This window comes from Schistocerca gregaria, chromosome 8, assembly GCF_023897955.1.
Source record: "Schistocerca gregaria isolate iqSchGreg1 chromosome 8, iqSchGreg1.2, whole genome shotgun sequence".
Lineage (NCBI taxonomy): Eukaryota > Metazoa > Arthropoda > Insecta > Orthoptera > Acrididae > Schistocerca > Schistocerca gregaria.
Genome location: NC_064927.1, coordinates 77,072,834 through 77,089,103, shown reverse-complemented (window position 1 = coordinate 77,089,103; position 16,270 = coordinate 77,072,834). Strand labels below are relative to the sequence as shown.

Below are 16,270 nucleotides of genomic sequence, written 5' to 3'. Positions count from 1 at the left end.
CTGTTCTGGAAATGTCCCTGGTGTGAAGGATTCATTTATTATATTTGTTAAGGGGCCTTGTATAATCCCTATGCATTGTTTCAGTACACACATTGGTACTTCATCTAAGCCTAATGAATTTATTTTTTAGTTTTTGAACAGATTTATTGTCTTCATTGTCATATAGCAAGCCATTAATTTGATTTAACTTCAGAAAATTGAGAACACTCATGGAAACAATCTGAAATGAGTTCATTGTGTTACTTGTCACAGTACTGCATCATTTTTGTGAAAATAAATACTCAAATGCCTACAGTGGAAATTAGGATATATTTGTAGCTATTCTCATACTTCAGGATCTTCCTTTTTGTTTCTTCACAGCCTTTGTGTTTCATTTTGAACCATCTGACTCTTCTTAAAATCTCTCAGCTAAGTGTTCTTCATATACATTTAGCATTTAATGATCGAACTGTTATGAAACTTTTCATCAGTAGTTGACCCCTGCCTAACAGTTTCAGTAGCTACACAACTATGGAAGTAGTTGTGACTAGCCAAAACCACTTTCATCTTGCCACAGCTGTTGGTTCTTTGATTGCTCTGTCAGTACACTCATAAAACCATAACACCTGAAATTTTAGTTCACTTTTTTACATAACTGAATAAATGATTTACTTAACTTTGACAAAATTCTTTGCTACAGGATTAGTAGATAATTTTCAATAGCCTGGAACTAGCAGAGCATCATTTGATGCACTAATTAATGAACTGTTCTCTTGACTTAAAATGCCCAACATCAACAACACTGCATGCTCATTTGAAACGTTAACTACTCTTTGGTCCTAGATGATGTTGTTGACTGCTGTAGATGATGTCTTCAACTGGGCTGAGCTCTTGCACACTGAAAACCAGGTCAGCCTCAGTGTAAGGTACTGCTATGCTGAATAGGGAGTCTTGATGTTCAGGAGCACCTCCTGTACATTGTTGTGGACTGCAGCGATTCATCTTGCCGACATTGATGTGGCAGCACAGTCTCTGTACAGTGTCATGGAAGAATGGATCACAATGACACAGGTCTTGAAGCACCTGTTGAAGTCACTGGTGTTATGGTGCACAGAACCTTTAATGCTCAAGTAGTCAAATTTGTGTTAAACCACAGTTTCACAACAGCCATTCCAGGCATCAGGTTTGTCACCTTAGACACATGGAACACTGCACAGTAGTCATAGTATTGAACCCAGTCTATTTAAATGAACACCGTCCCTACCCAGACATTTGTCACTCAGGAATTTGTTTGGGTCAACGAAAATCGCACCAAGTTCATCGCACTGTTCCCTAATGCCAGTGTTTAAATTGTTTATGTGAGTATTACTCACCGATCTTCTTTGTAAAATTCCACTGATTACCAGTCTTGAGCCTGTATAAACAGTTTTGGCACAGTGAATTACGTTTCGTGTTTCATTTATTATTTCTTCCTGGCTGTTGCTTCGTAATGAATTTGTCCCTGCGTGTATTATAACAGCTTTGAAATTTGTCTTAGGACCACTATTATTTCTGGAGTTAGAATCATGCTTTTTGATATTCTTAAAATGTTTTGCGAGTTGTTGAGGTTGAATGCCAGGGCGAACATCAATATCACAGTTTGGAACTACCACATTTTTTAGTATGGAATCGCCAATAACGAGAAATTCCTTTTCATCAACCTGTTTTGATGAGACACCGGAATTTTCGAGTCTGTTCTTTTTCTTGTACGTAACTGTTTTCCAAATGTATTTGTTTACAGATTTTCCACTCCGTATGCCCTCTGTGTCTTTTTTCACTTAAATTTGCGCATGAGAATCGTCCTTGTTTTGTATTGTACTTGACAAAGAATTTCCACATACACAAGAAACTGTTTCACTTGTCAACTTTGCGTTTGCGTCTTTCAGAGATTTAATCTCCTTTTTCAGAGATCCAATATCACTTTGTAGTAATTTTATTATTTCGTCTTTCGACTTTATCGTAGTTACAAGTTCGGCTGTTTCACACTGCAAACAGTCAGAGCAAGTCCATGCGAGATCGTCACTTATGAATTTTAGGTTCACTCTAGCGCACTTTTCATGATGCCAGTAGTTGCACTTTACACATAAGACTCCTTTCATAACACGTTTTTTACACTGTTTACACAATGAACTTTTGTTTTTACTCTTTAATCATGTACAGATGTTACCTAGACAAATGTATTCCTGAAATTTCGTTACTCTTCATTCATTACTTTTTGGTGTTGTGATTTTTTCTGTCAGTGTAAAGAGGCATCTGTAGCTGAAAGTCTGAGCAGTACTAGAAAAGAAGGTAGTGGAAAAATAGACAGCAAGCAGAGTGGAGACATGGAAGTCTGAGTTGTGTGAAAGTGGGAAATGAAAGGACATAGTGAGTCAGGCAAACAAGTGGTGTGAAACGGGGCAGTGTATGTCACCTGTCCTCTTCCCTGTGCTCGTGGATGAGATGATAAATAAGGTGACTGAAGAAAATTGAGAAGACAAGATGAAAGCAATGGTGTCTGCAGATTACTTGATGAAACAGAGAGGAGGAGATTTAGGAACAGCTGGATGCTTGAAAAGAAACTGTGAGACAGTCTGAAATGAAACTGAATGCAAACAAATGTGATATTCTGGTTACAAATAGAAAGAAAGACAGACCAACTAGTGGAATAAGAATTGGAGAAAGTGAAGAGACTCATGAACTTGGAAAGTGAAAATGCAAGAAATAAGAAAGAGATCAGTGAACACAGCAGACAGGTGCAAGCATTCTTGTGAAGTGTTATGAGCTGGGTTTGAAGCAAAGATGTCCCAAAGAAAGCAAAGAAGTAACGTACTGAAGTCACCACATCCAAATACTGATCTGTGAATCTGAAACATGGGGAAAGAAGAAAAGAGACATCAGCAGATTACAGGCATGTGAAATGAAATTCCTCAGAATTAGATAGGAGTAACAAGGAGAGACAGGATGAGGATTGAAAGGGTAAGAGAAACAGTGGAATAGGAACCCTTCCAGAGCATGGTAGAAATGTGAAAGCTAAGATTGGCTGGGTACTTGAAGAGAATGGAAAACAGGAAGATTACAAAGAAGATACATGGAATGGTGACGTGAAGGAAACAACCAAGGAAAAGAATGAGGGATGGATGGGCAAAAAAAGTAAATAAATAAATAAAAATAAAAAAACTGGAGGATTGTGTTGAAAAAAGAGGCAAGGAATGAAACAGAGTGAACACAGGAAAATGGTGGGAAAACAGGACTGTGTGTCAAGACTTATGTTCCAAGTAGACTCAGCCTGGGGCTGGAAACTGTTCAAGATGATGATGATGATGGACTCCTGCATTTTTCTCTGCAAAGGAACATTTGAAAACAGAGTTAACCATTTCTACTTTTGCTTTGTTACTCTCCATTTAAGTTCCTGCCTTGGCCACAAGTGACAATACTAACTTTGGTGCCACTAACATTCAACCAGAATTTCTTTAGATTATGTGAAAGATCATTTGACAGTATTCTTCTACAATAGTCATTGGTGGCTTCACACATTGCTCTCTTGATTGCCAAAAGTGTTTCATTCATAATCTCTCTGTCTATAGATCTATGGTTTGTTTTATACCTATTATTCTCCAACCTGTTGATACTATTGACCATCAGGGAACCCACTGCTTCCATCCACTCCACTCACCAATCCCTCCCTTACAGATCCCAGACATTGCCTGGATCTGTGTCACTTCCCACGCCCGAGAAACTTCCTACATGTTTTAATAAAGATGACTAATCACAAATAAACCCCCATACCACCAACATTGCCTTCATCTTCTCTGCTGAAAAGCTAGACTCTATAAAAGTCTCAGTTCCCTCAAAATGTTTCAATGCCAGCCCAGACCCTGGATTGGCAGCGTTGGGTTTGTCAAGGAATTGGTTACCCTTTGCTGGAAACATTTCTTCACCACCTACCCTACTATTCACTGTAAAACTAAAGCAAGCAGATATTCATCAATTAAATAACAATCCTGAACCAAACATTTTCTCGAGTAACAAGGTTTCAATGCCCTGGTATGAACAACAATGACAGCATGACTGTGAGTCTCCAACAGCTTTAGACACCTCCACTAAAAAGCCTTGTCACTATAATCCCAGAGCTCCATCATGGACTTCAAACTGTCATGTAAACATTGACTGCTTCTGTAAACCTGTCATCTGAACCCATCTTTCCCTAAGACTGACCATTTATGTGCTCATAAAGGCAACACCTGGAAATACTGACAAGTTTCAGATAGATTATATAATGGACTCTGACCACAATCTATTGGTTATGGACTATAGATTAAAACTGAAGAAACTGCAAAAAGGTGGGCATTTAAGGAGATAGGACCTGGATAAACTGACTAAACCAGAGGTTGTACAGAGTTTCAGGGAGAGCATAAGGGAATAATTGACAGGAATGGGGGAAAGAAATACAGTAGAAGAAGAATGGGTAGCTTTGAGAGATGAAGTAGTGAAGGCAGCAGAGGATCTAGTAGGTAAAAAGACGAGAGTTAGTAGTAATCCTTGGGTAACAGGGGAAATATTGAATTTAATTGATGAAAGGAGAAAATATAAAAATGCAGTAAATGAAGTACGCAAAAAGGAATACAAACGTCTCAAAAATGAGATCGACAGGAAGTGCAAAATGACTAAGCAGGGATGGCTAGAGGACAAATGTAAGTATGTAGAAGCTTATCTCAGTAGGGGTAAGATAGATATTGCCTACAGGAAAATTAAAGAGACCTTTGGAGAAAAGAGAACCACTTGTATGAATATCAAGAGCTCAGATGGAAACCCAGTTCTAAGCAAAGAAGGGAAAGCAGAAAGATGGAAGGAGTATATAGGGGGTCTATACAAGGGCAATGTACTTGAGGACAATATTATGGAAATGGAAGAGGATGTAGATGAAGATGAAATGGGAGATAGGATACTGCGTGAAGAGTTTGACAGAGCCCTGAAAGACCTAAACAAGGACCCCGGAGTAGACAACATTACATTAGAACTACTGACGGCCTTGGGAGAGCCAGTCCTGACAAAACTGTACCATCTGGTGAGCAAGATGTATGAGACAGCCGAAATACCCTCAGACTTCAATAAGAATATCATAATTCCAATCTCAAAGAAAGCAGGTGCTGACAGATGTGAAAATTACCGAACTATCAGTTTAATAAGTCACAGATGCAAAATACTAACACGAATTCTTTACAGATGAATGGAAAAATTGATAGAAGCCGACCTCGGGAAGATCAGTTTGGATTCCGTAGAAATATTGGAACACACGAGGCAATACTGACTCTACGGCTTATCTTAGAAGAAAGATTAAGGAAAGGCAAACCTACATTTCTAGCATTTGTAGACTTAGAGAAAGCTATTGACAATGTTGACTGGAATACTCTCTTTCAAATTCTGAAGGTAGCAGGGATAAAATACAGGGGGCGATAGGTTATTTACAATTTGTACAGAAACCAGACGGCAGTTATAAGAGTCGAGGGGCATGAAAGGGAAGCAGTGGTTGGGAAGGGAGTTAGACAGGGTTGTAGTCTATCCCTGATGCTATTCAATCTGTATATTGAGCAAGCAGTGAAGGAAACAAAAGGAAAATTCGGAATAGGTATTAAAATCCATGGAGAAGAAATAAAAACTTTGAGGTTTGCCGATGACATTGTAATTCCGTCAGAGACAGCAAAGGTCTTGGAAGAGCAGCTGACCGTAATGGACAGTGTCTTGAAAGGAGGATATAAGATGAACATCCACAAAAGCAAAAAAGGATAATGGAATGTAGTCGAATTAAGTTGGGTGATGCTGAGGGAATTAGATTAGGAAATGAGACACTTAAAGTAGTAAAGGAGTTTTGCTATTTGGGGAGCAAAATAACTGATGATGGTCGAAGTAGAGAGGATATCAAATGTAGACTGGCAATGGCAAGGAAAGCGTTTCTGAAGAAGAGAAATTTGTTAACATCGAGTATAGATTTAAGTGTGAGGAAGTTGTTTCTGAAATTATTTGTATGGAGCGTAGCCATGTATGGAAGTGAAACATGGACGATAAATAGTTTGGACAAGAAGAGAATAGAAGCTTTCAAAATGTGGTGCTACAGAAGAATGCTGAAGATTAGATGGGTAGATCATATAACTAATGAGGAAGTATTGAATAGGATTGGGCAGAAGAGAAGTTTGTGGCACAACATGACCAGAAGAAGGGATCGGTTGGTAGGACATGTTCTGAGGCATCAAGGGATCACCAATTTAGTATTGGAGAGCAGCGCGGAGGGTAAAAATCATAGAGGGAGACCAAGAAGTGAATACACTAAACAGATTCAGAAGCATGTAGGTTGCAGTAGGTGTTGGGAGATGAAGAAGCTTACACAGGATAGTGTAGCATGGAGAGCTGCATCAAACCAGTCTCAGGACTGAAGACCACAACAACTACAAAGCCAACGCCACTGGATTCTTGCTGGTTACTGCATTGTGGCTGCTTACAATGTCCCATGAGGATTCTCTGTCTTTGTTGACCAGCAAGCTCAACAAGTTTTTCATGGTTTCACATCCTAGATACTAATTACTTCATGCACAGCCTTTCTTTACTAGTAAACAATTACTACTACCATTACCAATAGGCTCTTTATTTGTCACTGTTGATGTGATGTCCCTGTACATTACAGATGAGAGCACTGGCTCCTTATTAATTTACATAGTAAAGCACATTCTGATTCACAATAGTTTCTCTTTTAAAGACCAAATCTAAAACTGAATTTCACTAACTTCTACAGGGACATATCAATCTCTCTATGGGCTGCTTAGAAAGAGCTATCTTACATATGCTTATGAGCCATCTAGAGGAAATGTTCATTTTCTTTCAACACATTACCCTCCTTGGTTATTTTGTCACAACAAACAGTGGTTCAACAAACTGAGATGATGACTGGTGACATTAAAAAAGTCTGTGTAGTCATGCTGCCACATTCGAAGTATTTTCCATTGCTTTGGATTAGAACACTGATTTTTCAGATACAGCTCAATTAGCAATTTTTGTTCCATGGAGTACATGCAGACTTCAAAATAACAGAAAAATTATTAGCACTACAGCCATTAAAAGCAACCACTACTGGTGAAGCTGTTTTTCATGAAGTTGAAAAAAAAAATCATCAAAACCATCAACCTGCAGTGTAGTCAACTCACTGGAGTTTCTTCTGCTGGAGTACCTGCGATGGTTACTTCACGAAAAGTTTTTATTGGCACATTAAATGAAAAATCTTCTGAACTAAATATTACACAGAAAGTGTAATAGTTCTTCACTGCATTACTCACCAAGAAGATTTCTGTGCTAAATCAATTAAAATGAAACATGCCATGGATGTGGTTACCATGAGCATCAATTTCATTAAGTCCCATGCGCTATATTACTGCCAATTCAAACAGAATTTGGACAGCCTGTGCACCTATGCTCCAAACATGAAGATTTAGCTTACCATTGCAGAGTGAGATGGCTGAGTAGGGGAAAATACTAAAACTTTTTATAATCTTTGACAAGAAATAGCAGATGTTATGGCTAACAAAGGGAAACCATTGGCTGAAATAAATGACCCTCAATGGATTTGTGATTTAGCATTTCTGGTTGACATCACAGCTCATAAAAATGGCTTAAATTACAAACTCAAGAGACAAGGGCAGTTAATCCACAAATTATACATCCATCTGAAAGCTTTTTAGACAAAGATGAGCTTGTGGGAAATGCAGGTGAGAGCTGGAAACTGTTACCACATTCCTACAGAGCCAACTCACGAAAATTTTGATTATGTTACGTATGCTGATGAGCTGAAATCATTGTTAGTGCAATTTAGCACAAGGTTTTCTGATTTCAGGAATGCAGATAGTATGTTTGCTATATTTGCTGACCCATAACAAGTGATGTAGAGAAAGTCTCATAAAACTTTGAGTGGAACTTATTGAACTTCAGGAAGATTTATCTTTAAAATCTAAATTTGAAGAAGTAAACCTGGTCAAATTTTATAAAACTTATTTGACTGAAGAGAACTATCCATAGCTGAGACCATTTGCAAGAAGGAAAATTTGTCTATTTGGAAGTACATATAGCTGTAAACCCTCGTATGCCAACCTCTTCATGGGCACCTAGAGGAGACTTTCCTAGCTTCCCAAAACCCCAAACCCCTGGTTTGTTTCAGGTTTATTGATGACATATTTATAATCTGGACTCAAGACCATGATATCTTATTCCCATTCCTCCACAACTTCAACACATTCTCTCCCATCCACTTCGTGCGACTGCTACGGTCGCAGGTTCGAATCCTGCCTCGGGCATGGATGTGTGTGATGTCCTTAGGTTAGTTAGGTTTAAGTAGTTCTAAGTTCTAGGGGACTAATGACCACAGCAGTTGAGTCCCATAGTGCTCAGAGCCATTTTCTCCCATCCACTTCACCTGATCCTCCTCCACCCATTGTACCACATTCGTGGATGTCAATCTCCCTCAGTCCACATATAGCTGACCAATTACCTGCTCTTTGACAGCTGCCATCCTTTCCACACCAAAGAATGCTTTCTATAGAATGTGGCCACCAGTGGTAGACACATATTCTGTGATGAGAACTCCATCGCCCAGTATGCTGACTGCCTCACAAAGGCCTTCAGAGACAAGCAGTACCCTCCAGCTTTAATTCACAGACAGGTTTCCTATGCCATATCCTCACACACACCTGATCCTCACATCCTTCCCAAGAGCCAACCATAAAGAAGTGCTCCCCTTGTCATCCAATACCTCTACAGACTGGAATGACGGAAGCACGGCCTTTGCCAGAGCTTTGATTATCTACCATCATACCCTGAAATGAGGAACATCCTACCCAAGATGCTTCCAATCCCTCTCAAAGTGGTGTTCCACTGCTGATCCAACCTCCACAACATCCTAATCCATTCCTATGTCACGCCCACCCCCAGTCCCCTGCCACAGGGATCTTACTCCTGTGGAAGACACAGATGCAAGACCTGGGCAATCCATCCACCCAGCACCACCTATTCCAGTCCTAGCACTGGCTTATCGTATCCCATAACAGGCTGGGCCACCTGTGAAAGCAGACATGTTATATAACAGCTCTGCTGCAAACAACTGCATAGTGTATTACATTGGTATGCAACCAACTAGCTGCCCTTAATGCAAGATCTCAAAGGCTGCTTCACAACCCATGACATCTGTATCCTCCCCACCATCACCCTCTTTTTTTGAGCTACACAATGGGAGCTATCATCCCACACATCCTTCACTCCTATAACCTTCCTAGCCTACACCTAAGGAGGTAATTCACTTCCCCCCATCCAAAAGTGTGTGTGTGTGTGTGTGTGTGTGTGTGTGTGTGTGTGTTCCTACAACTAGAAAAAAGAAGTGTATTCCATACTTTTTGTTTTTGTATGTACTGACAATGCAGTATTCTGCCTTTTGGTGAGTCATCTTCTTTATTCCTATTGATTAGAAGTTGCTTCTGAGCAACAGTGTCAAATGTCTGCTGGAAGTCTAAAAATCTTGAATCAATTTGACGTCCCTTGTCAAAAGCATTCATTACTTCATGAGAGTAAACAGGCAGTTGTATTTCAAAAGGTTGATATTTTCTGAATCTGTGTTGGCTGTTTGATAACTAATTCTTTTCTTCAAGATAACCCATAATGTTCAAACACAATATACACTCCTGGAAATGGAAAAAAGAACACATTGACACCGGTGTGTCAGACCCACCATACTTGCTCCGGACACTGCGAGAGGGCTGTACAAGCAATGATCACACGCACGGCACAGCGGACACACCAGGAACCGGGGTGTTGGCCGTCGAATGGCGCTAGCTGCGCAGCATTTGTGCACCGTCGCCGTCAGTGTCAGCCAGTTTGCCGTGGCATACGGAGCTCCACCACAGTCTTTAACACTGGTAGCATGCCGCGACAGCGTGGACGTGAACCGTATGTGCAGTTGACGGACTTTGAGCGAGGGCGTATAGTGGGCATGCGGGAGGCCGGGTGGACGTATCGCCGAATTGCTCAACACGTGGGGCGTGAGGTCTCCACAGTACATCGATGGTGTCGCCAGTGGTCGGCGGAAGGTGCAGGTGCCTTTCGACCTGGGACCGGACCGCAGCGACGCACGGATGCACGCCAAGACCGTAGGATCCTATGCAGTGCCGTAGGGGACTGCACCGCCACTTCCCAGCAAATTAGGGACACTGTTGCTCCTGGGGTATCGGCGAGGACCATTCGCAACCGTCTCCATGAAGCTGGGCTACAGTCCCGCACACCGATAGGCCGTCTTCCGCTCACGCCCCAACATCGTGCAGCCCGCCTCCAGTGGTGTCGCGACAGGCGTGAATGGAGGGACGAATGGAGACGTGTCATCTTCAGCGATGAGAGTCGCTTCTGCCTTAGTGCCAATGATGGTCGTATGCGTGTTTGGCGCCGTCCAGGTGAGCGCCACAATCAGGACTGCATACGACCGAGGCACACAGGGCCAACACCCGGCATCATGGTGTGGGGAGCGATCTCCTACACTGGCCGTACACCTCTGGTGATCGTCGAGGGGACACTGAATAGTGCACGGTACATCCAAACCGTCATCGAACCCGTCGTTCTACCATTCCTAGACCGGCAAGGGAACTTGCTGTTCCAACAGGACAATGCACGTCCTCATGTATCCCGTGCCACCCAACGTGCTCTAGAAGGTGTAAGTCAACTACTCTGGCCAGCAAGATCTCCGGATCTGTCCCCCATTTCAGCATGTTTGGGACTGGATGAAGCGTCGTCTCACGCGGTCTGCACGTCCAGCACGAACGCTGGTCCAACTGAGGTGCCAGGTGGAAATGGCATGGCAAGCCATTCCACAGGACTATATCCAGCATCTCTACGATCATCTCCATGGGAGAATAGCAGCCTGCATTGCTGCGAAAAGTGGATATACACTGTACTAGTGCCGACATTGTGCATGCTCTGTTGCCTGTGTCTATGTGCCTGTGGTTCTGTCAGTGTGATCCTGTGATGTATCTGACCACAGGAATGTGTCAATAAAGTTTCCCCTTCCTGGGACAATGAATGCACGGTGTTCTTATTTCAATTTCCAGGAGTGTATGTTCCAAAACCCTGTACTGAAAATTGACATTATTGATATGGGTCTGTAATTCAGTGGATTATGTCTATTTCCTTTCTGGGTATTGGTGTGACTTGTGCAACTTTCCAGTCTTCAGATGCACACCTTTCGACGGGCGACCAAAATATGTAGCTTTGTATGACCATATTCTGGAAGGATCCTGAATAGTATACAAACTACATGGGAGACGTTGGTATTTTTTTGGAATATTTACTTCGTTGTCTTTGGTGAAGGAATTTTGGTAAGCTGTATTTATTATCTTGCTTTCGTGGCACTGTCATCAGTACCATCACTGTTGTTATTGTGCAGTGAGGGTACTGAGTGTGACTTTCCATTGGTGTACTCTACATATGACCAGGATCTCTTTAGATTAACTGCCAGATTTGGAGACAGAGTTTCATTGTGGAAACTATTGAAAACATTACACATTGAAGTTTGCACTGATTTCAAGCTTCTGTAAAACTTCACCAGTGATGGGGGTTTTTGCATTCTTTTAAGTTTGGCAAGATTTTTTTGTTGCTTCTGCAACAGTGTTCTGACCTGTTTTGTGTATGGAGGGGGGGGGGGGGGGAATATCTACCATCACCATATTTGGTATATGTCTCTCAATTCTGTCAATATTATTTCTTTGAATTGAAACCACATCTGGTCAATGCTTACATAGTCAGATCAGAAGGAGTGAATACTGTCTCTTAGGAAGGCATCAAGTGCATTTTTATGTGCTTCTCTAAATAAATGTATATTGCATTTATTTTTGGTGGGTTTGGATGTTACGATATTCAATCTTGCTACAGCAATTTTGTGCTCACTAATCCCTGTATCTGTCACGATGCTTCCCATTTCCTCAGGATCGTTTGTTGCTAAGAGGTCAAGTATGTCTTCACAACCATTTACACTTCATGTGGAGTCATGGAACGAAATATTCCAGATGATTTTCTGAGAATGCATTCAGAACAATTTTGGACATTTTATGCCTACCACTGACTTTAAACATTTATTTTCACAAATGCATCTAGAGTAGACTGAAGTCACCACCAACTATAATTGTATGAGTGGAGTACCTATCTGAAATGAGATTCAAGTTGTCTTTGAAATGTTCAGCAACTGTATCATCTGAGGTGGAGGGGGAGGGTGTGAGGTGGGAGAGGGGATGGGTTGATGAAAAAAAAATTATTAATTTATTCCAGTTTTCTACCCATACTGTCTCACAGGAACTATCTATTTCAATTTCTACTACTGGTAGCAATAAACACTCCACCACCTACTGTATTTAACCTATCCTTTCTGAAAATGGTTTGTAAAAATTTTGGCTGAATTCATTTCCTGCTTTAGCCAGCTTTCCATACCTATAACAATTTGATGTTCAGTGTTGTGTACTAGCACTTCGAGCTCTGGTTCTTTTCCAACACAGCTATGACAATGTACAACTACAGTGCTGATTGTTGCTAGGTTTAGTTTCCTGTGTTTGTCCTGCAACCTTTTAAATAACTGAAGCCCTTCCTGTGGTTCCCTGAGACCCCCTACCCTAAAAAAAAGTCACCCCATCCCCTCCACACAGCCCCTGATACCTGTGTAGCTACTTCCTATATATAGTATTAGTTTAAGAATCATGGAAAGAAGGTTGTAAATGTACAAGAAATCAAGAGAAATCAGAAGTTTACAGACTGATTATATAATGGTAATGCAGAGATTTTGAAACTAGATTTTAAACTGCAAAACATTTCCAATGGCAGATGAGGATATTCCATAATCCATGTAAAGGCTTAAATATATGCAAATGACATGACAACCTCAGAGACATCACTGGTCTCAAACATATATAATTTTATGTATATAGATAGACTGAAGCGGTGAGTAAAAATTTGTACCAAGGCCAGGGATCGAACGTGAGTCTCCTGCTTGCCAGGCCCGTGTTTTTACACAACTGCACGGATTACCCCGGCATGCCTCTCTCCTCGATCCAAAGTAGGCTGGAACACCAGTGAGAATTAATCAATTGAGAGGGGAAGAGCACCAGGGTAGTCTGTACAGTTGTGTGAAGCACTGTGCCAAGGTGGCTCAGTGGCTCACACACCTGCCCTACCAGGTAAGCAGGAAATTTGGGTTCGATCCCCAGCCTTGGTATAAATTTTCACTTGCCGCTTCAGTCTATATGCTTAAATATATATTAAAAACAAAGATTCCAAGACTTACCAAGTGGGAAAGCGCCGGCAGACAGGCACATGAACAAAACACACAAACACACACACAGAATTACGAGCTTTCGCAACTGGCAGTTGCTTCGTCAGGAAAGAGGGAAGGAGAGGGAAAAATGAAAGGATGTGGGTTTTAAGGGAGAGGGTAAGGAGTCATTCCAATCCCGGGAGCGGAAAGACTTCCCTTAGGGGAAAAAAAGGACAGGTGTACACTCGCACACACACACACACATATCCATCCGCGCTTGTGTCTGTGTATGTGCGGATGGATATGTGTGTGTGTGTGTGTGCGAGTGTACACCTGTCCTTTTTTTCCCCTAAGGGAAGTCTTTCCGCTCCCGGGATTGGAATGACTCCTTACCCTCTCCCTTAAAACCCACATCCTTTCATTTTTCCCTCTCCTTCCCTCTTTCCTGACGAAGCAACTGCCAGTTGCGAAAGCTCGTAATTCTGTGTGTGTGTTTGTGTGTTTTGTTCATGTGCCTGTCTGCCGGCGCTTTCCCGCTTGGTAAGTCTTGGAATCTTTGTTTTTAATATATTTTTCCCATGTGGAAGTTTCTTTCTGTTTTAAATATATATTAAACATCTCAATGTCTTCAGAATTGTCAGCAACACAGTATAATTTATTACATAGTACTCAGAGCAACAAATTTAATTTTAACTATTTCTGTAGTTTTCAAATATCAATTTTCAAAACAAGAAAAGGACTGTTACTTAAGATGTTTGAACATTCCACCAGTCCTAATTAGGTGATCATTGCAACAGTCCTTGCTCTAGAGACATAAGATAAAGAAAGTGAACGTGCCACAAAATTTATTGGTTGTGCATTGATTTCATAATTACCTGTCAATGTAGAATACACCATACTGTGGAGCAGGTGGATGTATTAATTTTGGTGGATCATCTGTGTGTTTATACAAGCCAAGATTGTGCTTATAACATACTTCCTCTATTCTTCTTATTCGCTGAATGTTCTCTATTTCTGCCTCTATCTGTAAACAGATACTGCTTGTCTGTACTATTGATGTTAAATACATTTTTAATGCCTAATGAGCTATTCTGTTAAGATCACTGAAGTACTCATTGATGGTATCAGTAACTAAAAATATTTACACTAGCAAGAACAATCTACAGCAGAAAAAATCTTTAAATATTTTTCTTAATGTTGCCACTTGTTCCTGTCTGTCCTATAATCTCATGCCATTTATCTCTTTCTGTTGTCTCACATTCTTTGCTCTGCCCTTTCCTTCTTCCTTGTTGTTACACATTATTAACACAACACAACCCATAAGAGCCACAGTAACAAGACAGTATAGTATTCATTCATTCCTGTTTCCTAGCTATGATGAGAAATGAGAACATTCAGGGATGTGGACCAAGTTTAAGTCTACATTAACAATGCAAAACAGCTCTTAGAATCTGCATTAGCAATTAATGTAACTAAAGTAAGACTTCAGCTGCAAACAGTGGTAAGGGACAGTCAATGAAAAAAACAGTGTTACTCCTGGTAAAATGTGGTAAGGTATGTGATTAATTCACATTAGTTGATGGTTCCACATTAAACTGAGAAATGACAACTTTATCTCTAATTTCAGATTCCAGATAATGACAGCTTTGTATAGACGTGTGCATGTAGGCAGTGCTAAATACCCAAATTATGGCTGCCAGTAGTAGTAATGTGTATGGTGTCCATTCCAGAAAAATCCTTTTCAGGAACAATTGGTGTGAATCTGAGTGTGATATGGATAAATAAAACTCACCTGCAGATCCTGAATATGTTGCTGGATGCAAATATGCTTCAAAAGTTGTTGGTAATCAAGTAAATTTGAATGTTTATATATATGCACATAAACCATTTTTAGTGTTGCCCTTTATCATAGTTTATGTAAATTTGCATGACACTGTGGTGGTAGAAATGTTAAGGGCCACTCTTAACATTGTTTACATGGTGTAGCAAGGTGCTAGCTAAAATTTATTTTATATCTTACTGAATCATAGGTTAATTTTTGAGGTTATTGTACTTATTTTTACAAAAATTGTTCTGCAAGTGTTTGTATTAAATAATAGAAATGATTTGCAATGTTTAAATTTGTATTTTGAGAGGTTTCACGATAATGTTTTGTTGATTTGTAAAGCAAGTAAACGATGGTAAGTCAGTGCTAACATATGTTTAGTGATCTAAAGAACAAAATTTTGGGTAGAGTTTACTATTTTAAAAATATGTCTTTACAGAAGGGTGTCCATTCCTGGGAGACAAGGGGGGTGGCACCCCCCTCCCCCTTCCCCCCACCAATCACCAGCTCTAAAGGAAAGGAAGAAATATAGTATAGTCAGAAAGAAAATGATATAAAAGTGGGTATTATGGAGGTTTTTAATAGGGTCGGAACTGGAACCTTTTTATCGCTACTTAGAAGTCACCATTCATCTTCCAAAATATTACAAACAATCCATAACCCAAGGGTTAGCACCTCCACATTCTACAAACAATTGTGTGGATGCTCTTGTCTTTATAGCAGATATATTTGAAAACAATGACTCATCTTAATAAAAATAACCACACTGCATGTACTTAAAATGCCTTATTTATGAGATTTTTTTGGAAACTTTATTGCACAGCTTTCCAAAACAACCAACTTTGTCCCTCACCATTGTTTGCAGCTGAGGGCTTTAAATACTATAAAACATGAGGCAGGGTTGTTTGCTTATGTTTAAATGTTGATAACACAGAACAAAGTTCCGCAAATGAAGCACTATCTCCTGAATGGTTATAAGCCACAGAAGCCATTGTTTTCATTCAGAAGTTGTTTTGATTCTAGTTGAAAGCAAACAATAATGGCTTATCATCTAAGGAGATTACAGAATTTATAAGCTCACCAAGTGGTATTAACTCTGTTAGCTATGATGATGTTTCCACTAGAATATTAAA

The 16,270-nt window shown here is 40.3% G+C and overlaps 1 protein-coding gene across 2 annotated transcripts in view; it reads right to left on the bottom strand.

The window, feature by feature from the left end:
- The window catches only part of LOC126284742 (carbohydrate sulfotransferase 8-like), an 88,034-nt gene that overhangs the window by 26,387 nt on the left and 45,377 nt on the right, over positions 1-16,270 (bottom strand). For both annotated transcript variants that reach the window (XM_049983883.1, XM_049983884.1), the window contains exon 3: positions 14,188-14,336. In XM_049983883.1, the coding sequence (XP_049839840.1) occupies positions 14,188-14,336 (149 nt within the window). The remainder of the gene's footprint in view (positions 1-14,187; positions 14,337-16,270) is intronic.